Raw genomic sequence first — 23,098 nt, 5'->3', positions numbered from 1 at the left:
TATTAGACATTTAAATAGAACTGCTGAAAAGAAAAGAAAATCCAGTTGCTCTAATATAAATGTATTTATATAGGAAAATATGAAAATGCATGAAGATTGATTACTTTATAGTTTCAAGATCAATTTGTTCAGTGCTCAGAAGAAAAAGAAAAGAAAAAAACCCCTCTAAAATGCTTCTACCATGCATGCAATATTTTCCTGCCCCCTCTTTAATAAGAAAAATATACATGTATGAACAAAAATAATATTCAGGTTTTGCTTATTTTGGATCTTTAGCTAAATGTATGTTCTAGAGGAGAAAAGGGTGTGGGAATTGATATATTTTGGCTGATGAAACAATTTTATTTAGAGATCCATGTGCATTTTTTTTCAATCTTATCATTTAGGACATTGCCTAATGCCTTTAATTAACAAAATGAAAAAATATTAATAAAAATATTAACAAAATAAAAATCTCAATCATCAGATTTTATCAGAAGTCAAAGCGCAGAGCTTCAATAATGCAGCATAACTGTCCTGGCTGAAAATTTGGAAAGGGTTTGTAGAAAACTTAGAAAAAAAATATAGAAAGCTGCCCATAATGCATTGAATTTCTGTAGGAAAGGGTGATTACTTCAAATGGCATGTGAGAAAAGTATGGAATAAATCGCAATAGGATATGAAAATGCTGATTCCTTTTTTTCATTTTCTGAATCTTGCTACAGTACTCATTTCAATTCTAAATTGACTATAAACTCCATGCATGCACAAATGTGAATGTTTTGTATATTGTAGCATTTGATATCTTGAATGCATGGTCGTTAATGTATATACAGTACATGTACATGTATATATATGCTTCTTGTTTGAACATAATTGTTTGAATAGCATGATGTCAAGATTGGAAGAAAGAATTCCTGTGTAGAATTGATATGGCATACAATGTCTTTCTGATTATATATTATACCATAATTCCCTTCAAATGTAAGACAAATTTGAAGCAAACATGTTAAATAACCACCTTTTTACTGGTTGTAGAGTTTAAATTGACCAGGGTTCCGTAACATACAGGTTTGCAACCAATCACTAAATATGCCAATGACCTATCAAGATCATCGTCGCATGAGCACGTTGCTCAAAGACTGAACAGGAACCAATCAGAGTGATTCTTTCATATTTGTATTTCATCGCAAACCTTTAGTTATGGGGGCCCTGTTCATACACATGGGTAATCCCCCACAGTTTAAATCTTGTGCAGTTTAATTGATAATTTCCTTCTTCAGTATAGTACAGTTAAATGTCCTCTTTTACATGTATCTGACCGAGCCCCTCCAATTTGCCACAACGGTGTACATATAAAATATATAAAAGTTAAAATGATGTCATAGTTGGTTGGAAAATAGGAAATTTTCGCAATTACAATGGGGACGAATTCTGCAACGTGGTAGATCTATCGAAAATGCAAGTCAAATTACGATGCACATCTGAGAGGATTTTATCAAAAATTGATGGACTTGGACAGCGATCGTTCTAAGATTTGTACCTGACAAAAAATTGCAAATATGTTGTTTGTCCAGTGTCCAGGGCGACACTGCTGTTTTGATTACACTGATATTCGACAAAGACTACTTTGCCATGAAGGGCTTTTGTCTATAGATTGTATGTGTTCCAGAAGGTGTTTGCATAGTGTTTGCGAAAACTCCCGTATATCAGCTGACACCACCAAAAAAAAATTATGGGTGCCCCCGTATCAGTGGCCCCTTTCACAAAGCCCATTTATAGCTTTTAATATATTGTTGTTCTGTATTTTAAGATTGATTTCATTTTTTTCAACTCATTCAGTCCATGTACCTGATGGGTAAATTATGGTTCCATGACATTTGCTCTGGTGACAGTTGCTCCGATGGAAAATCTGCATGTTAAGCCAAACATAATGGCCCGAATTCACAAAGGTGGTTTTTAAAACCCATGGTTGAGTCCATGGTTTATGCACATTTCCTGTATAATTACGCTTATTTTACCGCGTATATTAAAAAAATGTCCAATGCTGATGCGCGTTTTTGTCAAGGTGTGCCAAATTGACGCCTGTTGCCGTGGTTATCTACGCTATTTTATTCATGAGTCCACTCTTCAAACAGTGGACTTATGAATAAAATAGCGTATCTAACCATGGTAACAGGCGTCAATTTGGCGCACTGTGACAAAAGCGCGCATCAGCATAGGACATCTTTTATACACGCCCCCGATACGCGCTAAATTAAGCGTAATTTATACAGGAAATCTGCATAAACCATGGATTCAACCATGGGTTTTCAAAACCACCTTTGTGAATTCGGGCCAAAAAGTCACCTAGGAAACTGTTAAAATAAACCCTATTCTTAACCTTTACATTATTCTGAACCCCCAAAATCTATAACAATCCCAACTCTAACCCTACAGGGGTATTAAGACCGGAGCAAATGTCGCAGGAGCATATGTCGTGTCACCTGAATTATATCGCAGTAGGTGCTTGAGGGGCCCTAGGGGCCATCTCCTGCTTGAGACATGCCGGCTTTATACCCTCATTTCCTGAATTACCACAGTGGTCTTAACAGATCAGGGGTAAAATCTAATGGGCTTCCATTTAGCTCTACTTGTATACCCACATATGAGCAGTCTGATACATTTACAGAGAAGATTCGGTCCCCAAATCTCGAGGTTTAAAATTAAAGTTGTTTATCTTAACAGATAAATGTACATACCTTAGATTGGAAAGAGAAACAATAACAATGCAATATACATAGACTGTTACATAATGTGCAAGCAAAGTATATTTGTCTTGTTGACTGGAGTACAGTGAAGCTAAGGTGAACCTTGTATGTGGTATATAAATACAGTTTCACATAAAATCCTCACTGTGGGTATAAGTAAATAGAGTACCGAAGTGTGACGTCATCGATTTCCCTCTTTGCATGTCAGCGTTTTGATACCATATTTTGGTAGAGCAGGATGAAAAACCCCGACAACCCAAATTTGGTGGGAATCGGTCAATGGGGCCCCAAGATATGACCTCATTAATACATAAACAGCCTCATTGAAGCCAATGTATTATTGGCCTGGTTCCTAACATTTAGAACCAGGTGGGTGTTTTATAAAGCTGTTCGTAAGATACAAATGACTTTAAGCACGACTGGTTATCCCTTCTTGTGCTAAATGATGCATCCCTATGTCATTCAATTAGGACATAAGAACATGTTTCAGTCGTGCGTAAATTTGTGCGTAACTTTACGAACAGCTTTTTGAAACACTGACTTCAATGGGGCTAATTATGTATTCATGAGGTCATATCTAAGGCCCCCATGGACCGATTCCCACAAAATTTTGGTAGTGGGGGGTTTTCCATCATGCTCTTCCAAAATATGGTATCAAAAACGCTAAAATGCTAAAAAAGTTTTTTGTGACGTCATCACTTTGGTACTCTATGTATAACCACAGATGAAAAATTGGGGTGTTTCATAAAGACGAAGAATACTGTTACTGTCTCTACAACTATTGCTTTTATGAAAGTGTACCAAAGTAAACAAACAAGCCTCTTTAAAAAAAAAAACATTTCATCATGTTTGTTCCATACCACAGTGGGACATGATGAAAAACACCCACAACCCAAATTTGGCGGAAATTGGTCCTTTGGGGGCTAAGATATGACCTCATGAATGCACAATTAGCCCCATTGAAGTCAATGTATCATTGGCATGATTCTTAACCCTATCTACAGTGTAGCTGGGAGAAAGAGAGAGGGGCTCAACTTCGTCCCTGTGGGCCAATAAAACATTGATTTCAGTGGGGCCTATTTTAGTCTACTGTACATGATCATGTAGGGATGCATGTGCCTATACTGTACTTTTGGCCACCAGGAAACGAATCCAACCAAATTTTGTGTTTGGAGGTTTCATGCTCCTCAGAAATAGGGTATCAAAAACCCTGAAATGCAAAAAGAGGAAAGTTTATGTCAATCTTTTTTTAAAACTCTACTGTACTATCACCATATAGGTGTACTATTGTAATTATCAATATCATCAATATTGTTTTATTGTTTTTGTTATTATTGTCCTTATTATTATTGCTATTTTTGTCATCAGTTTTAGAATTGCTATTACTATATTATTTGCTGCTATGTGTTTTGTTGTTGTACAGTATGTCTAGAATTCTCAGTTGTTTTCCCCGATAAAAACCTCCAATCCATAATATTGAAATACAATTATAAACTGTTATGAACATGTACATCAGTGCATGCAATGAACTAGTCTGAATATCTGAATTTTATGTGTGTTTGCAGGGCCAGGAAAGCCATGAATACATTGAAACCATTGATCTAGCACAGTACAATCTGGAGAATAATCTACCAAGCGGTAAAGGGGGAAGGGTAAGTATTAATAGCTATTACCGGTATCGGACATCTAAGCTGATTTACAAAACTGTACTGCCCTAGATTTCATAAACATTGGGAATGCAAAATTAAAATAATTCTGTCAAAATTTGAAGTTGTGAAGTTGAATTTTTAATAACGACAAGATACAAAAGTTTCTTTGACCCTAATTTTTTGTGGATCGCTTTGAAGATTTACCAAAATTGCACGATGTGGACAACTTGTGCTTGATTGAACCCCAACTTCAAACTTTGTTTTCTCCTTATTTCTTGAAGCTCTCACTTAAATTCTTGTACATGTACTTTCAATTAAGTACGTCTTATGTGTGTTAGTGTTTTTTAATTTTTACTAGTTTGGTTTGTGCTTGTTCCAGCCCAATAAAAAATCTCATACTTGTAATCCATTCTGGGCAACTTACATGTACCTGATTCGGGGGAGACAGGTGACATTTATGAAACAATTGCCTCTTTGAATTTTGATTACGCTATGGAGCCTTGTGGCCCAGTGGATTAGTCTCCGGACTTTGAAACAGAGGGTCGTGGGTTCGAATCCCAGCCATGGCGTAATTTCCTTCGGCAAGAAATTTATCCACATTGTGCCGCACTCGACCGAGGTGAGGTGAATGGGTGCCTGGTAGGATTCATTCCTTTTTAGTGCCTATTAATATGGCGGCTCAGCTACAGCCTTGGTAATAATATACCAAGTATCAAAGCGCAGTTGAGTATATGCACATAGTAAACTGTGCTATATAAATGGACATATTATTATTATTTTGATTACAGTGGAACTACTGCTTCCATCTGACGGCTAAAGACCAAAGCGGTGGCAGGAGCAATCTGGAGGTTGCTTGTAAAACTGATGTTGAAATGATGAGATGGGTGGATGGAATTAAACTTGCTCAGTAAGTACTAGAATGCCTCTATGTTTCTTACTTAAAGACATAGTTTACCCTGAAATAAAAGCAGAAAAAAAATTGGCGAAAAATATTGGTGACAGTTTGATGAAAATCTATCAAAGAATAAGAGAAAACAGAAAAGTAATTTCTTGATACAATGAACTTCTTGGCATTACGTGTTGCCAGTTTTAACAAGTTTCAGCTAGTTATAATCATTGGCCAATTCATGGTTTTGGGAACCACTCGTCGATTTGTATGCATTCACTTGTGTACAAAGTGAATGGAAGTGGAAATAGAGAACCATTGCATTGACTGAATAAAGCACTGCTGCATACGTACATATTGAACAGTTGTTCCCAATATTACAATAATGCCACACCATTCACCTTGTGGCTTGACTTACAAATCGAAATGCTGTCACAAGAATAATATACAGTATATTTGATTGATTTTACCTCCATTCATGTTTTATTTTTGTAGGGAAAATATCCTGCCAAGACACACTAAAGGACATACGGTAGAATACACATCATTCAAGGAATCTACCACGTGCGATTCATGCCAAAAGCTACTCAGGTAAGGGAATGGTTAGAGGTAAAAGACAGTAGTTGCAGCAAACAATTATTTAATGAGAAAGTATTTTAAACCAAGGTTAATTATCAAAATATTATCATACATATAGATCTAGTACATTAATGTAAACTTATCATTTTAAAATCATGACATCTTAGCTCAAAATCAATAATTCTGATGATTACTTACACAGAAAAGCATATGTGGGACAATGTATTAATATATAATGGAATGACCAAATTCAACCCTGGATTAACACTATGCCCTATCCTAAACCTCACCCCAAACCTAACATAAAACCCTGTTGCAATCTTAGACGAAATAAAGCCCGAAGCATTTGTTGCCAGAGCAGATGTCGTGTCACCGGTTAAATCACCTTGTTTGGTGTGCCATTTGCCCCGTAATGTCGATAAACACAGTTTTCTCAATAAACTCAAGTTATCACAAAAAACCCTAGTTATCGCAATGGAGTGTTTATCAACAGTTCCGATGGCAAATGGCACGCCATAACCATGTCTTCTTTCAAGGTTCGTTATAATAGGAGAGTTAGAATTCAGGTATTTAAATACAGTCAACCTTGCTTCAGTCAAACCGACAGAAGTTGAATAATCATCTACGTCAGTTCAATGTTTTAAATTCTATTGTTTTTTACCCTTAACAAGTCATTTAAAAATAAATCCAAGCTATGTCTTCAGTCCCAACAGATTCAACGTAGGTACTGTAAGGTTGACTGTACTTTGTCAGCTAGAATGAAAAGAATTTCATATGTTGAATATTAAATATAAATTTCAAACACAGGTGGTTGTATATAGGCGACTGTATTTTGAAAAGTCACAGATACACTAATATATCCTTTCAGGATACGATTTTACAAATAATTTGATTGATAATTGAAGATGAAACAAATGAAAGAGTGAAGAAAAAAAAGTGGAGAGTCTGACATGTTTGTTTTTTGGCCTCTCAATTTTTTATTATTTTTTATTTGTTAGTGGGGTCTAATGGTCATGGGTTAGTATCCCAGCCACAGCATGTGTTCCTTCAGCTTATAATTTACCCTCATGGTGCAGCTGCTCTCAACCTTGGGTGAGCTGAATGCGTACCCGGTGGTATTGATTCCTCGAATGCATCAAGTGCTGGAAGCAGTAACTGAAGCTAAATCTGGGGTAATAATAGTAGTTCGCCTCAAAATAGATTAGATTTAGACTGATTGTGCAGTACTATGTAAATGCCTTGTATTTTTTCTCAGTTTCGCTCAAAGAGATCAATACAATTTTCATTTTTGGTAACCTGTACCACAAACAGAGGGTTGTTCTTCCAAGGCTACAAGTGCACAACCTGCGGCATCACGGTCCACAAGGAGTGCCTCAATTCCAACCAAACCTCCTACTGCAATCAGCAAGGAAACGCCAAACCATCGCCCATGCCTACCGGTCACCAGCTCAGGGTCACGAGGTCCTACAAAGGCGTGCCGATGCCCCCCAACGGGGAGCAGCCCCTCATCGTCTCCGGCGGCTCGCAGGTTATGGTACTAGAGAACATCGGCACCGACTGGAAGCGAGTCAAGAGTCTGAGCCCACCGAACGCCATCGGACTTGTCCCGACACAATTCATGGTTCGTATGCGCTACAGACGTTTCAGCAAATAAAAAAAAAAGAAAATCTTCTTTTGAAATGTAGGGCGTACATTGATCCAAGGCCACCAATTCCAAGGACAGGTCTTGGTTGCCCTAATGATCGGCCGTGATGCCTATCTACATGTATTTAGCCTTAGATATTTTTTATGCCCTGTTTTAATTTTTGTACTGTAATACAGAAATGTGCCCTAAAATTTTTAAGGCCTGCAAAAGCAATCAAAACATAGGGGGTGATGAAGCATCTTTTCTCTGATTTTCAATGGCTAATCTGTTCTGAGCTAATCAGATAGAAGGATTTCATTAGCTTACAACAGTTGTCAGTGAACATCACTGAATATTGGGATCATGAAATGCTCCCCAGGGCCCAGTAAGCACAAAGGTTAGCGATTAATCGCTAAATGAAACGGCCTATCAAGATCGTCGTTGCACTCGCATTTTGCTCAGTAGACTAACAAGGAACCAATCAGACTTGTTCTTTCAAATTTGCTTTTATTTGCTAACCTTTGTGTACATTACTGGACCCTGATGTCATCCTTTTAATATAAAATGTATTAAATCTTAAGATAGACTTCCTCTATTTGAGCCGCTTTTTGTGCAATTATTTGTGATAACTTTATAAATTTTATTCTGCTTTGATTTGATCGTTAGCTAATGTGATTCATTTTGTAATTTTAACTATTTCTCTTTTGTTGTACCTAATGTATGCCATAGCACTTAGAAAATATGCTCTACATGATATGTTATACTGTAAGATATTGATGGAAGCTCCAAAGAAAAAAAAGTTGAAGAAATAAATGAAAACTACCACTGTTACATAGATTGGAGTTCGTAGTCATCGAACAAGATGTTTAAAACTATATTTGGCAAAATAGAAATACACTATAAAACATGTTTTTTTTTAAATAGCAAGATAGTATAAATAGCCTTGCAACATTTATTTCAAATACATAAAAATTAAAGTTGTCTCAAGAGCAAATTGAAATAGAAAAGGCAGTATGCATTTCATCTGTTCTATCCTTGCCATTCTTCTATTTAAACACAAAGTTTGACCTAGATACTTGTTTCTTCTCACAGAAGTTGTTGACAAAGGTATGTTTTTTTTTCGAAATAGGGACAGGGAGAGATATCAGAAACAGTACAATGGGCTAATAGGATGATGACTGTAGACAAATTGTCAAATGTCTGCCCTGTCTTTTATCAGGAATCCCGCCGTACAGTGCGTCCCACAAAAAAGCAAACCCATTTTCAGAGATGGATTTCAGAATTATTACGATAAATTTTACGATAAATTTGATACTCGCGGCAAGAGTGAAATCTCATCTCTCATTTGGAACCCACAGCTTAGCAAATCATCCCCGCATGGCAGATTACAAACAATGAATCTTGAGGCATATCAGAAACAATTTGCGCAGAAACTTACGTGTGAATCTGAATCCATTTCCTTTTCAGGGATCACTTAGAGAAGCTTAAACAAAGAATACAAAAGAAATGCTAATGAGCCAATTGTCGAATATGCACGGTTGTCGTATCACGAACTAGTCTTGTCCAATTTTTCTGCGCAATCTGGTTTTGACATTAAAATTTCAAACTCGTCTTGCTCATTAATGCGTAAAGTGTTCGTCTCATATTAGGTATCAAAATAAAGAGGAATAGTTCAATTATATGATTATGTAAATGAAATATCATAATTCATTTTCCTTTGAATTAAAAAGACATGGGAATTCCGGTTTCCCCTTTTCTGGGACGCACTGTATAGATGCTACATTATGTGTCTTTTCATTATAACTTTCCTGCAGTCCCCATTAATTGTTTGGTCTACAGTGGCTGTGATGACTTATAATGAAAAGCTGCCGGCAGTATTCCTGCAGGAAAGACATGACACTTTTCACAAAGTTCCGTAGATTGATATGAAAACTGATGCACCAGCCGAAAAATTTCATCTGCTTTCTTCCTATGCACAATGGTCCTCTGACAATTGTAATTAGAGGAATGGATGGTTGTCAGTTTCGTGGATTGCGCAGAACCAGCCAATCACCAAAAAGAAAAAATTGAATCTGAATACGTATAGTCCAGTTTACATGCTCAACTGTCGGGGTGTTAGAAGACATTTTTGATCAATTGCAAATTTGTCTGGGGGTCCCCCAAATCATTCATATCTTTTGCAATTTTTTTTCCTTCAAATTTGCAACTGATTGCAGATTTGCTTCTGGCAACAAGGTGTGTAAAGCAGTTAAAATTGATCTATTATTTGTAAAATTGCAATAGAAATTTACAATTGATTGCAATTATTTTCCTGCAACACCCCTGAATTGTATAACCTGCTTGGTCATAAATGTGGCCCTCAATGGGCCCCGAGTTGAGAATAGTGATACAGATCCTAATCAAATGATTGGCTGAAAGCTATCACATGACCAGTCATTAATTTTACTCACTAATGCCCCTTTTGTCTCCTTGTTTCTAGTGTTGCTGTAGCTTGTTTGTGGTCTATATTATGGTTGTTCCACTCTATATGTTTGTCATTTTGCCTCCGATGCAGATTCTGCTAGGATCGAAAGCTTAGGCCCCTTTTTGACTTTCTAATTAATTTTAGCTAACAGTAAATTTTTTTATATCCGTCATAATAATAATCTAGACAGATAATTGGTCTAAACCCCATCATGTGACTAAAGATAGTTTCAACCAATGTCACGAAATTGGCAAAAATGCCATGAATCCCGGCATTCCGTGGTCGCAAACCGGGAATAGTACCCCGAGCCATTACCTCAGGCGTAAATAGTTCAAAAACTATTTACGGGTGGGCGTGGCTTATCCCAAACTCATGTGCACGTACAATACGCATATATCAAGCCAGGGGCCCTACCAAAGCCAATAAAAAGAATTAATGAATCCACAAAGATTGCTATTCATTCAGTTGTATGAATTTAATTCCGATGACGGATATAAATCAAATATATACGGCCCTCGATTGGAGGTTTGGTGAAACTATGATCCCCTCAGGAAAATAGTCGCATTCCAGCATGACTTCGGGAACCAAAGTTCCAACCACCTCCTGGGGCCCGTTGCAGAAAGAGTTGCAATCAATCGAAACTCTAAAAATCATGCGTAACTTGATTTTCAACCAATCAACAGCGCGCATTTTGGACTTGCGATTGATTTTTTGACTTGCGTTTAAACGCAACTCTTTCTGCAACGGGCCCCTGGTGGGTGTACATATTTGTTCACTAATGACTATTTCCATTGACCGGTCATCATTTTGAGATGAGGAAGTTTTACCAAATAACGAGGATTTTATAAAACAAATAAGACACATTATTTTGATTGTGCATTAGAATAATTTCACACACTTGATAACTTTGATACAGATGATCGTATTAGATCTGTTCCAAGTGCTAGTACTTTGTGCTTGTCAATCTGACAAATGCCCTAGATGTTGAGTGTGAATGTATCACGCAATAGTGCGTAGTGTTGTAGAGCTTAGCAAATCTTCTAGCTTGTGCTTTCTTCTCTTTGCAAACTCACTTTAGATGGAGAACTATGAACCGACAAGTGTTCTTCGACCTCCCATGCAGATCAATAGGGAACCTCAACCACAACAACAACAGAGGGCGCCAGAAACAACTGCAGACCTGTTTCAATTCCCTTGGTAAGTCCATCAATACTGATCTCCTTGGTCACGTTGCTTGCTTTGCTTCCAGTTTGCTGTTGTGAAAAGCGTAGAGAAGTTCTGTTCTTTCACAACATTCATGCAGTCAGTGGTGTTTTTTTAAATTTTCTTCCAATTCTCCTCCGATTCTTGATTAAGAGGGAAAAAGGGAATTAGCATTCTAAAAAGTGCTCTCAGGAATAGAGTGTAAAAGACAGACTCGATAATCTTGAAGTTATGTTTTGCACCATTGTATATACATGTACATGTACATGTAGGTAGGATGGTTTGGAAGAATGTTGATGATGGCATTCAAAACAGCAGAATAAAGTAGAACGGGGGAGATTCTTCTGAAACAAAACTAGTTTGTGTTTTAAATGCTTTGTAAAGCAGAATACAATGTGTGATGTTGGAAGAGAATTAGGTATGTTTCTGCAAACTTTTTCTTGCCACTGTGAGATGAGGCTACTTGTCTCATGTTGCACAGTGGTAGGTGAGCTGTGCATTACAACCTGCTATACACAAGTAGATGATTTATAGGAGAAAGAGAAGAGGAAAAGAAAGGAGAAGAAGAATAATAAGAAGAGGAAGAATTCATGCATTGTAGGTAGCATTGGTGATTATGAAAATGATGATGATAATGGTAATGAAGATGATGATGATGATGGTGATGAAGATGATAGAAATGATGTTGATGATGGTGATGATGAAGATGATTAATTATAATGATGGTGGTAATGGAGATGATGATGATAATGATGATGATGATGACGATGATGATGATAATTATGATGAAGAGGATGATAAAGAGGATGATATGATGATGAGGAAGATGATGATGATAATGATGATTATGCATGGTGAAAGCGATGAAAAAGGTATTGATCATAAAGTTCATGACAGTAATGATGTTGGATAGTATAAGGAAGCTTTATGATGCCGAGATACTTTACCATGCGAATGGCGACACAATAACATTATTTCAATATGATGATATACGTTTTCATGGTTAGAGTGATCATAATGAAAAGTATGAATATAATGATGGCTTAATCACATTTATGATAATAAGGCTGTTGATCATGAGAATGATGATGATGATGCTAACATTTTTCTCTCCTCCCAATAATCATCAATTTTTTCCCATGACAGGTATGTTGGTGAGATGGAAAGAACAGAAGCCAATGAGAAGCTAATATCCAAGCCAGGATGTTTCTTACTTAGAAAGAGCAAGAGAGGATACGCTGTTAGTTTAGAGTAAGTCTTCTTTCGCATGGGTTTCAAAATTGTTAACAATTACGTGTTTACTGTATAAAGGGGGGGGGGGGGACTCGGCATTCATTTATTTTATCTATGCTGGGCAAACTGTTATGTAAATTTATTTGTCAACAGGAGCTCAATAATTGGTCAAACTCTTTATTTTGACCAACTATTGATTGATAGTTGGACCAATCTCTGGTGTGTTGATTAACAATTTGTCCAATTGCAACCAATAATTTTGTGAAATGCTGAATTTTGTTTTTGTATTGTCTTCCTTTTTTTTATGACAGACATGATCGCCAAGTGAAGCATATGAGGGTCGTCATGGAAAACAATCAATATGGTCTGGCGGAACAGACAACTTTTCCCTCATTACAAGTAAGTGTTATACCTTGACCTTGAAGAAACTTTGACATGCATGGACAATGAATATAGCAAGGGGGGGGGGTTACACTCCAGGGAAAAAGAATTTCACGGGGTGGGGGGGAGGAGCGATTTAGCCCCCGAAATACTCAAAAGAGCCCTGGCAACTAAATAATAATAATAATAATAATAATTAGACTTATATCGCGCCAAATCCACTCTGTAGAGTGCTCAAGGCGCTTTTTAGGAAATTATAAAAGAAATTAAGAAGAATTGAACAGAAATGTTTTGAGGTAATGTTTGAAAGTTTCAGAAGTCAAGCACTGTTTGATGTTTTGAGGGAGGCTATTCCATAGCTTAGAGGATGAGTAAACAAATGATCTTTCACCCCAGGTTTTGGAAATTTTGGGGGTAACAAGAGAATTGGAAAAGGAGGAACGTAAGGATCTTGAAGGGGTATAACTTTTGATAAGTGAAATAAGGTACTGGGGAGATGAGCCATGAACACAATGAAAAGTTAACAACAAAATCTTGAACATAATACGCTGTTTTACAGGGAGCCAATGTAAGGATCTAAAAATAGGAGTAATGTGAGTGCGCCTGGTGGAAAAAAGAAGCCCTGTAAATCCTCATTCATCTCAATGTTGAAGCTTGTCCAATGTTGCAGATTAAGACAGAAAGTTGTGAAAAGTAGCCCATGAAAATTGAAAAAAAAAGAATAATTTTTTCTGCCTGGTACACTCCTTTTTACAAATAGCTAGAATATGACGTATTAGCAAATTTGCATTGTAGATTACACTCTTTTCAAAGAAGTATTGTTAGAAATTAAAAGTGTGTATTTGGGAGGCCTTGATTCACTCAAGGTTATTTGGAATACAGTCTCACTTTGTAATATTGCTACCAAAATTCTTGCAATGCATTTAGCATTCCATAATCCAATGATGCATAAAGTAACATTAATTTGTGTACAGCTTTATTAAACATCACTACTTAATTATAGTAAAGTAAGCAATTTCTTCCTTGATGTTCCATAGAATTGCACCGTTGACTCAAGGTTGCTCCAACAATTGCCCCTTCTCTAAACTTCTCTGAAGCCAAAGGGGTAGAGATGAGCTTTTAGAATGTGATTTTTGTTCAAAATAGTTTGAAAATGACATGTCCATCTTTAAATCTTCATATAGGATTAGGCTAGGGTTTAGGATGTATGATTGGCTCAAATGTGCCGACTCTTCATGAAAGCAAGTGTTGCAGGTATAAATATCATGAATGAATTGCACTCATTGGACGTAACGGTTGATTTCTACTCCTCTCCAGGAAATGATCAACTACTACAGTAGAAACAGCCTTGTTAGTGTGTTCCGAGGGCTTGATGCCTGTCTACGCAAGCCGTATCGAGGTGGAACCATGCCCACAGAAAATGGTGAGGTTCCTCATTTTTAAGTGATTCGGAAACTTATAAATATTTGTAAAATGTTGAAGGCAGAATAAGATGTTACTGTACATTATTATAGTTTACAAGATTGTTAACATAACTAGGTTCATGGGATTGTTGAATATGTACAGTTGACTTTATGGATTACATAAGCATCCGGGTGCGTGTTTCATAAAGCCGTTCATAAGTAAAGAGTGACTTTAAGAACGACTGGTGATCCTTTCTTGTGAATGGTATACACCAAAATGTTCATTGACGATGGTTTAGCGCATAAGAAAGGATCACCAGTCGTTCTTAAAGTCGCTCTTAACTTACAAACAGCTTTATGAAACGGGCACCAGGTGGGTGGGTGTTTCATGAAGCTGTTCACAGGTTACGAGTGACTTTAAGAACGACTTGTCACCCCTTCTTATTGTGATAAATGGTAAACACCAAATATTCATTGGTGATGATTTAACACGTAAAAGAGGTTCACCAGTCACTCTTACAAACAGCTTTATGAAACGCCCCCCAGATCAGACAGTGTTCATAGTTCTACGATCAATCACAAAAGGTAACTGTGTTGATAGCAGATTTTTAGCAATTCAACTTCTGTTCTCAACACACTGGGAAACTTAACTACGTTAAAGTGGTCTTATTATTAGTCAATATTCATGGGCAATGGGTATCAGCAAGGTTTTCAAGAACGTACATTTAAAATTGTTCCTTCTGTTATATAATCAATTATTTGTGAAAGGAGCTGCTACGAAAGTTGAGACACCGCCTGCTCAAGGTATGTGTTCGTTTTTTGTTGTCCACAATCAAGCACCATATCAACAGTATTTATGTTGCTGTATATCGTTGATGGGCTGTTAACAACTTCTATCTCAAGTTTGAATGATATTTAGAATGGAACAAATCCTGTACAGAGAATAATTTTCCTGGTATTGCATCGCAATTTACTCCAGATTTTTTGAAGACTGCTACACAGAAAAATGTCTTTGTGTCACAGATTTTCACATAAGACTGTTCAGAACGTTGTTGAGAGTTCTTCTCTTTAGACCAAAAGTGCTAATCAAATTCCAAGAGCATTGTTATTCCCTGCTTTATTTCAGGATTATGGCACTGGTGTAAACTTCATATTGTCTGGAAATGATCTTTTAGAATCTCGCAGAGAGCTTTTTCTAGGCAAAAGAAGATTGCCACTTTTGACATACAGTAACTCTTAAATAGATTTTTCCGAGCTCTCAAATTTTGAAACTTTGAGATACAAATTTGTAACACCCTACCGATGATATACTGTGCCGAATAAGGGATAGATTGTAGCCATTCTGCTAGATAACTGCCTAATACACCCTTCACACCATACCAGTTCTCATTACATTCTGCTAAATTCCTCTTCTTACTCAGGAAAATCATTATACACATTGGCCCGTATTCTGAAGTCGGGTTTAACTTAGACCGCGGTCTAACTCTGGTAATATTATAGAAAGCCAATAATGTCAAAATTTTCCTTACATTGTATGTTTCTTATGTTGACTGTGCTCTTTCCTAACTCATGAATGGTGAAGAAAGCTATCCTATTCTTCCGAAACGGTTAAGAATAATTTGAAAGTAAAATGAGCTGATGCATTGAAATTATACTGTTAGAGATTTATGCCACTATTGGCTATCCATAGTTAAGCCACAACTTTAAACCAGATTTCAAATTAAACCCGACTTCAGAATACAGGCCATTGGCCCCTTTGCTGAATGCTGGTTAAATTAAAAGATGGTCTCTGTCTGGGGAACTAAAAGGCCCAAAACGATCTGTTTACACTTTATACTTCTTGTGTTTACTGGGCACTTTCCCATTGGATGTTGAAGAAAATTAAGGTATTTTCATTTCTAGTTTGTAATAATTTGAGTGCCAAATGTGATCACGAATTCATCATCTACTTTATAGCTATGTGTCATATGTAGCTACATGTACTCATAGTTGGTAATACATGAGGATGATGGGCGATTTTACGCCAATTTGCAGCCCAAATTGCCCCTAAAATTCATTAAAATTTAATGCTTTAGGGAGACCATCTTTTCTAAAGTCACCCAAAGATCTGCCACAAACATATTCAAGAAAGTGCAGAAAATTAACTTTCTGCATACAGCAGAATAATGAGAAATGCTTTCACAGAATGATTGCTTGTTGCATAAAAATGTAGCCTTTGAAAATGAAAGAAAATAGGCCCCAATTGCAACAATTGTTTAAAAAAAATAGCCCCTGAAAAATGAAATATATTTTCTACCCTTGATTGAGATCATAGTTTATATTAAATTAAAGTTCAGAATACATACCATTTAGTGATTTAGTTACTTTTGAAGTCGCATCTATAATGTGATCCTGGCTCGTTCATAAAAAGCTGTAGACTAGTTTTACAATCACTAAGTTCATCTGTACATAAACATGTATTCGAAGAAGATCTTGAATGATTAAACTTTGTATTCAACACACTGCAAAATTTAAATAGAAATTTTTGGTTATCCCATGCAGGCTTTGTCATTGCATTGATATACACGTAGTATGCAATTTAGTACGGCAAGAAGACCTCACTTTCTTCTTTTGACTTTTGAGCCTGTTTTTTTATTGCTCCATTCCAGAACTGTTCAAAAAGTTCAAAGTTTGTCTTCATTCATCCATATCAGAAATTTACTTCGTTCACAACTTTGAGTCAATAAACATGAAAATATCAAGCTATTATTAGATTAAAATTATATATAGTGAATTTGAATAAACATTTGCATAATGGCTACTAACAGATAATGCCTTCATTTGAATATTGGATGACAATACTTGAAATTCAGTAGAAATGCGAGTACTAGTTTAGAAATCTCTAGTAATTATTATTTCAGTACAAACAATTTAGTGAGAGTTTGTTTGGTGTGAAGGGTCCTAGACCTAATTTGTGGGAAAAATATATTGGGATAGTGATTCACTAACACAAAATGCACTCATAATCTGCAATGCAAGAAGCTGTATTAATGAATCTTTTGCTTAAGTATGAATTATCAAAAATTTCACTCATTTTTGCATTTGCTGTGACACATGAATGAAAGCAATGCCAGCGCCATGAAATAAGAACTTGCGAATTGCTGAAAAGGTGAAGGAAAACATATGATAAATATTTGTTTACCTAAATATTTCATATATTTCATGTAAAAAAAAAAGGACATGCTCATCCCCACTCACAAGTGTATATAAATACACTGTAAGACCTGGGGGCCGTTTCATAAAGCTGTTCATAAGTTAAGAGCGACTTTAAGAACGACTGGTGATCCTTTCTTGCGCACTAAACCATTGCCAATGAATATACCATTTACCACAAGAAAGGATCACCAGACGTTCTTGAAGTCGCTCTTAACTTACGAACAGCTTTATGAAACACCCACCGGATCATTTTGTTTCATGCACAATTATAAATATCAGTTAACGAAGGATAAGATTAAAGCAAGCACTTAATATAATTTGCATCTAATCATGTTTTAATTATGAATACACAATTTTGTTTTTTAATAGTTATTACCCTTAATATTGTACCGTAATTAATATATATCTGGTGATATTTTCTTAATATTAATGTTGTATATTATCTGATAATTATTGATTCATTTATTGGTAACTTTTGTTATTACTGATAGTATCCACAGTATTTAAAATGGATATTCCATATACATTTGTCCTCAGAAGTGAGTGAACCTCACCACAAAATGCACTCCTTCATGCTGATAGTTGAATGTAGACAACAACAACACTACAATGTTCGACAAGCTCAGAGAAACCATCACTTGACTTCACAATTTAATGTCTAAAAACATGGCAGAACTTGAACACTTCATGTTCATTTTATGGTGGGGTTCACCAACATTTGAGCACCAGAGTACTAAATTTAAGTTTACCCATTGATGGCTTTACTGGGGCCCATTTCATAAAGGGCTTGCAACTTTTGTAACTTTGCCTTATGGCAACTACCATAGTAACAGGGCTCAGCAGCCAATCGGAATCAAGGTTACCATGGCAGTTGCCATAATGGCAAAGTTACAACAGTTGCAAGTCCTTTATGAAACGGGCCCCTGATCTGCAAGTTGATGCGTTTGATTTATAGGCCCATGTTCTGAAGTCGGGTTTGATTTAGTACACGGTCATACTCTGCTAAAGTTATGGGAAGCCAAAATGTCAAAATTATCCTTATATTCTATGTTTCTTATGTTTACTGTGCTCTTTCCTGACTCGTGAATGGTGAAGAAAGCTCTATCCTTCATCATGCTTTACCAAATTAATGCTGTAATGCAAAAAAAGAAGAAGTTTTTTGTGATGTCATCACTTTGGTACACTTTATGGGCATAATAGCAAACAGTGAAATGCACCCATGTGAGATTGAACTTTTGCGAAACTGTTCCTTTGTATAAAATGATCAGATATCCCTTGGTAGTCATACATGTAGTATTCGCTTTTATTCTTAGATACCTGTATATTCTTTGTAAGATGCACAGAAGGTGACGGTGACTGTCATTGCATCAAAGGAATGCTTGCGTTAATCTTCCATTTCTTTGGAGGTCCATGGTTTGACTAATTGGCTAATTCTATGATTGAATACATGTTTAACACATTTGTTACAGGTCTATCAACATAATTTTGATTATTTTAAAGCATCTAAATGTTGCAATGCATGTAACTTGCTGGCTCAAATCTGGCTGCTACTGCTCGGTCATGTGCGTTCAAGACACCGGCGTACTATCCTTGCCTGTACTGGTTGACCAGTAGGGGTTCAGCTTCTAGTACATTATAAAGTTATTTTGCAAAATGGTGAATCAATTTTGATTGGAGTTACATTACTGCCGTACTTTGGCAAAAGGAAGCAAGTTACAAAAGTATCATTTGTTGTAAATGAGCAATGTATGTTCGTCATTTACATAGGCATCAATGCAATTTAACAGCATATTTTCTTTGATATCTTTCCATAGAACGATCATTTCTTCCCCAAATTTTGCCCGAACGTGCAACATGCAAAGGGTTTTTCGGAAACAACAATAACTCAATTGTGACTGATGTGTCACTTGCTTCCTTTTGCCAAAGATGGGCAGAATTTTGTGGCCTTTAAGTTGATAACAGTAACCCTTGAGTCTAGAGTTATGCGATTAACAGTGACGTACACGTATATATAACAAATATGGACTGCTCTGTATTCGGATGATGGTGCAAATCATGACACCTTCGGTGCTTGTCAGACCGGCACTCAGGGTGATAGCAGGGCCGGTTTGAAAAAAACCTTGGAAATGTTAATTTGATACATAAGTCATCCTCATGAGCTGCAGTCAACATTTGTATACCATTATCCATAATGCAAGGCTCCACACATACTTTTTTTTCTTGGTGACCCGATCAGTCCACCAAAATCATCAATTTCATTTTTTGGGGGCCTGCAAAGCAAACTTGGTGGCCCTAAAACAATAGTAACACAACAATTTATCAAAACTTTGGTAGCCCAATCGGGCCGCCAAGTGTGGGCTTTTACAGCATTGTGGTGGCCCGACTCTCATTGTAGGTTGCCCCCGACCACTGCTGTTGTCGAGCCCTGCATAATGAAAATATTTTGACTATCTCGTAGGTGTGAGGAAACAACGGTACCAGGTGATAGGACAGGCGAGGGCGCTGTATGACTTCAGTGCCAGGGATACACGGGAGCTTTCATTGAAGGAGAACGAAGTGGTTGCAATCGTCAGTAAGGCCGGGGGACACAAGGGCTGGTGGAAGGGCTGCGTAGGAGACAGGGTAAGTGTCTCGGGATAGGATTATGTGCATATGTGACCAGGGCCCCGTCTTACAAAGAGTTGCGATTGATCCATTCAATAGCAACTATGGACAGCCAGCAACGTCAACATATAAAATGCATGTTTGTTAAAAATATTTCTAGATATGCTGTATATTCATACATTCAGCATGCTTCTCTTTGTTTTAATACAAAGGACATTTTTGCAAATATCCTGTAGGATAATTATTAAATAGATGGATTTCCATATACATGTAGTTCAGGCTAGTCAGATCAATCGCACCTCTTTGTAAGACAGGGCCCTGGTATGGCAAACCCCACACGAAATCACCAGACATGAATTTTCAGTTAGATATCCCTACTGAAAGATGAGATTCTCAGCCTTAAAATAATAATTAAATTGCCACTATCCATGTTCCTAACCCTCATTATTAAGAGATGAACATTCACTACCATGCAATGTCTCTTTTGAGAAAAGAGGGCTGAAGTTTACATGTCTGTTGAAGCACAATTCTCACACCACTAGCGTACCTAAGGGGGGGGGGCAGACTGCCCCCCCTGACGAGTCACAACTCATGCAAAGGACGTATCCCTGCCCCCCCCCCCCCTGACGAGCCACAAGTGGCCCCCTCCTTTGAACTTGAAGACCTTTTTTTTTTTTTTTTTTTTTTTTTTTTGCTTGTCAATTTTTTTTCTGGTGCGAAATGTCCTTTACTTGTGGTTGAAGACCTTTTTTTTGCTTGTCAAATTTTTTGGCGGACGAATTTGCCCCCCTTTGGAAAATCCTAGGTACGCCACTGCCTCACACTTGTGTTCAAGACGACAAAAAGAGAATAATAAAGAACTTGTTGAAATTATCCAATAATGGGACATTAAAATAGCTCCAAATTTGTCACACTACTTAGGCGCGTACTCTTCTTGATTGCAGAGAAATATCCCTTTTCAAATAAAACAAGATGGATGGATAAATCAATGAATGAATGAATTAATTAATTCAATAATGAATTAACTAATTAATCAAAATATATTCCTAGATTGGTAAATTTTCATTCTATCTGTTCACACTTCCAGGTTGGTTATTTTCCTTCAACGTTTGTCGATGAAATCACCGACGGGGCCCCATCCTGATGCTACAAATGTCCACCAACGTAACATATCAGATGAACAATTTTGCTACTTGCTTATAATATTGTATGTACTTTTCCACAGAGCCTTTATCCTTAAATATATGAATATATATATATATACTTACACGTGAAGACACTAAGATGTGAATATTAGACTATATTTGTGAGATCAAGGGGTAACAATAAACAACTGCAACAATAACACCCTGAATCTCCTCGAATGCCGAGATTGTTGCACAGAGTTATTTGATATTCGTCCAGTACCCCAAGACGTGATACAAATCTTGGGGGTGGCTGGAGGATTTTTGTGTTAAAACTCCACATTCTAACTCAGTATTTCTTTAACTTATCTTTTTCAATGCGCGAGACCTAACGCAGATTCTGACAACTTATAGTTATTTTCACTTGATCAGAAATGTTAATGTTGAACTAGCACCTGATTTCTAATCACATTCAATTGCAACGTTCTGCCCCGCAAGCCACTTAGTACATGTAGATCCTCATTGGTATGCTTCGCCTGTGTGTGCATAGAACAGGAACAGGTTGTGTTTGACAGTACATGCAGATCAGATTCCCATCATTTATCATGACAATCCTAAACTGCCCTTCCATTAAAAAAAACCAGTTTGTTTTTGTGTTCTGTCTTGTTTATAGTTTGTTCCTCTAGCTAAAATGTGGGATTGAATAAATGAAAAATAGGTTTATTGAAGATATCTTAGATATGTCCATGTCCATTTTTTTTTGTACATGGGGTGAATAATGATGTGCATAGAGGTTGTCATACATGTATACTAATTCATGATTCATCTGTTGGGAACACAAATATGTTTATATTAAAAGAGATGAAGAGAGAAATATCAGTTTCTTTGTTTATAGTGGTTCTCGGTGTAGAATATAAAGCATGTAAACCTCACTCTGGGGTGAACTTCCTCTTTAAGATATGTTGCGATAAGCAGCCGACATCCATTATACACATAAAACCTGAGACCGGATTTTGTCAAACGATGTGCATACAAAACTTGCGACATCATGCTTTGTGGGTTTCTTTCCTCTCATCCATTTTTCAAATTGACCTTGCCTTTGAGCAGGTTCTTACAGCATTCCACTACTTTTCCTTGTGGAGTATTTTCCCACTGGAGAGACCAAAATAAATAGATTAATATATATTTTTGTATACCTTTTTCAATCTCAAGTTGTTATTAAACTCAAGGCAATTTCAGACTCATACAAGCAACTTATAGATATCGTGATGCACTCGAGTCCTGGGGGCCGTTTCATAAAGCTGTTTGTAACTTAAGAGCAACTTTCAGAACGACTGGTGAACCTTTCTTACATGCCAAACCATCGCCAATTTATTATACTATTTACCAAAAGAAAGGATCACCAGTTCTTAAAGTCGCTCTTAACTTACGAACAGCTTTATAAAACACTCACCAGGGCCCTTGCAAATACTGTAGTTGCAATTCATCTGATCTACTATGGACGGCCCGCAACGTCAACATCTAAAATGCGAGTTTGTTCAAAATATTTTCTAGATATGATGTTGGCCCATATGCATACATTTATCATTCTCTTGAAAATTCAGTGTGATTCTATTTGTTTACTAAGAAGATTGTGCAAATTTTCTGTAGAAAAAGTATAGCAATAATGGATTTTCCATGCAGTTGAGATTGATTGGATCAATCGTAATTCAATAGATGGGGCCCTGAACCTCAAATTCTGAATTCACTATGGTTGATTTGAATCTGTGGCCTGAAACGAAGGGTTATGAAGATTTTCATGGATAAATTACGCTTAATTCTGTTTGTATATTGAGAAAACATTCAAACAATTTTTTTTTCAGTGTGTAAAATTCTTGCTTGTTACTATGGTTACAGCATGGTAAACATAAAAACATAGCAAATGGTAAACATATACAAACATGCAATCCGTAATTGTAAATTTACTTGAATTACTTTGCATGAAAAGAGGAATATGATCATATAAAGTCAAATTCATGTACTTC

The 23,098-nt window shown here is 36.7% G+C and overlaps 1 protein-coding gene across 1 annotated transcript in view; it reads left to right on the top strand.

Annotated features, from left to right (window-relative positions):
• The window catches only part of LOC129277247 (guanine nucleotide exchange factor VAV2-like), a 41,643-nt gene extending 19,841 nt beyond the window's left edge, over window positions 1-21,802 (top strand). The window contains exons 13-22 of the mRNA XM_064109989.1: window positions 4,295-4,381; window positions 5,167-5,285; window positions 5,760-5,855; window positions 7,155-7,464; window positions 11,010-11,128; window positions 12,281-12,385; window positions 12,679-12,766; window positions 14,066-14,171; window positions 19,805-19,968; window positions 21,038-21,802. Coding sequence (XP_063966059.1) covers window positions 4,295-4,381; window positions 5,167-5,285; window positions 5,760-5,855; window positions 7,155-7,464; window positions 11,010-11,128; window positions 12,281-12,385; window positions 12,679-12,766; window positions 14,066-14,171; window positions 19,805-19,968; window positions 21,038-21,094 — 1,251 coding nt within the window. The 3' untranslated portion in view covers window positions 21,095-21,802. The remainder of the gene's footprint in view (window positions 1-4,294; window positions 4,382-5,166; window positions 5,286-5,759; window positions 5,856-7,154; window positions 7,465-11,009; window positions 11,129-12,280; window positions 12,386-12,678; window positions 12,767-14,065; window positions 14,172-19,804; window positions 19,969-21,037) is intronic.
• The last annotated feature ends 1,296 nt before the right edge of the window (window positions 21,803-23,098 follow it).

Source organism: Lytechinus pictus, chromosome 15 (genome assembly GCF_037042905.1).
Source record: "Lytechinus pictus isolate F3 Inbred chromosome 15, Lp3.0, whole genome shotgun sequence".
Taxonomy (NCBI): domain Eukaryota; kingdom Metazoa; phylum Echinodermata; class Echinoidea; order Temnopleuroida; family Toxopneustidae; genus Lytechinus; species Lytechinus pictus.
This window is presented reverse-complemented; position numbering and strand designations above follow the sequence as displayed.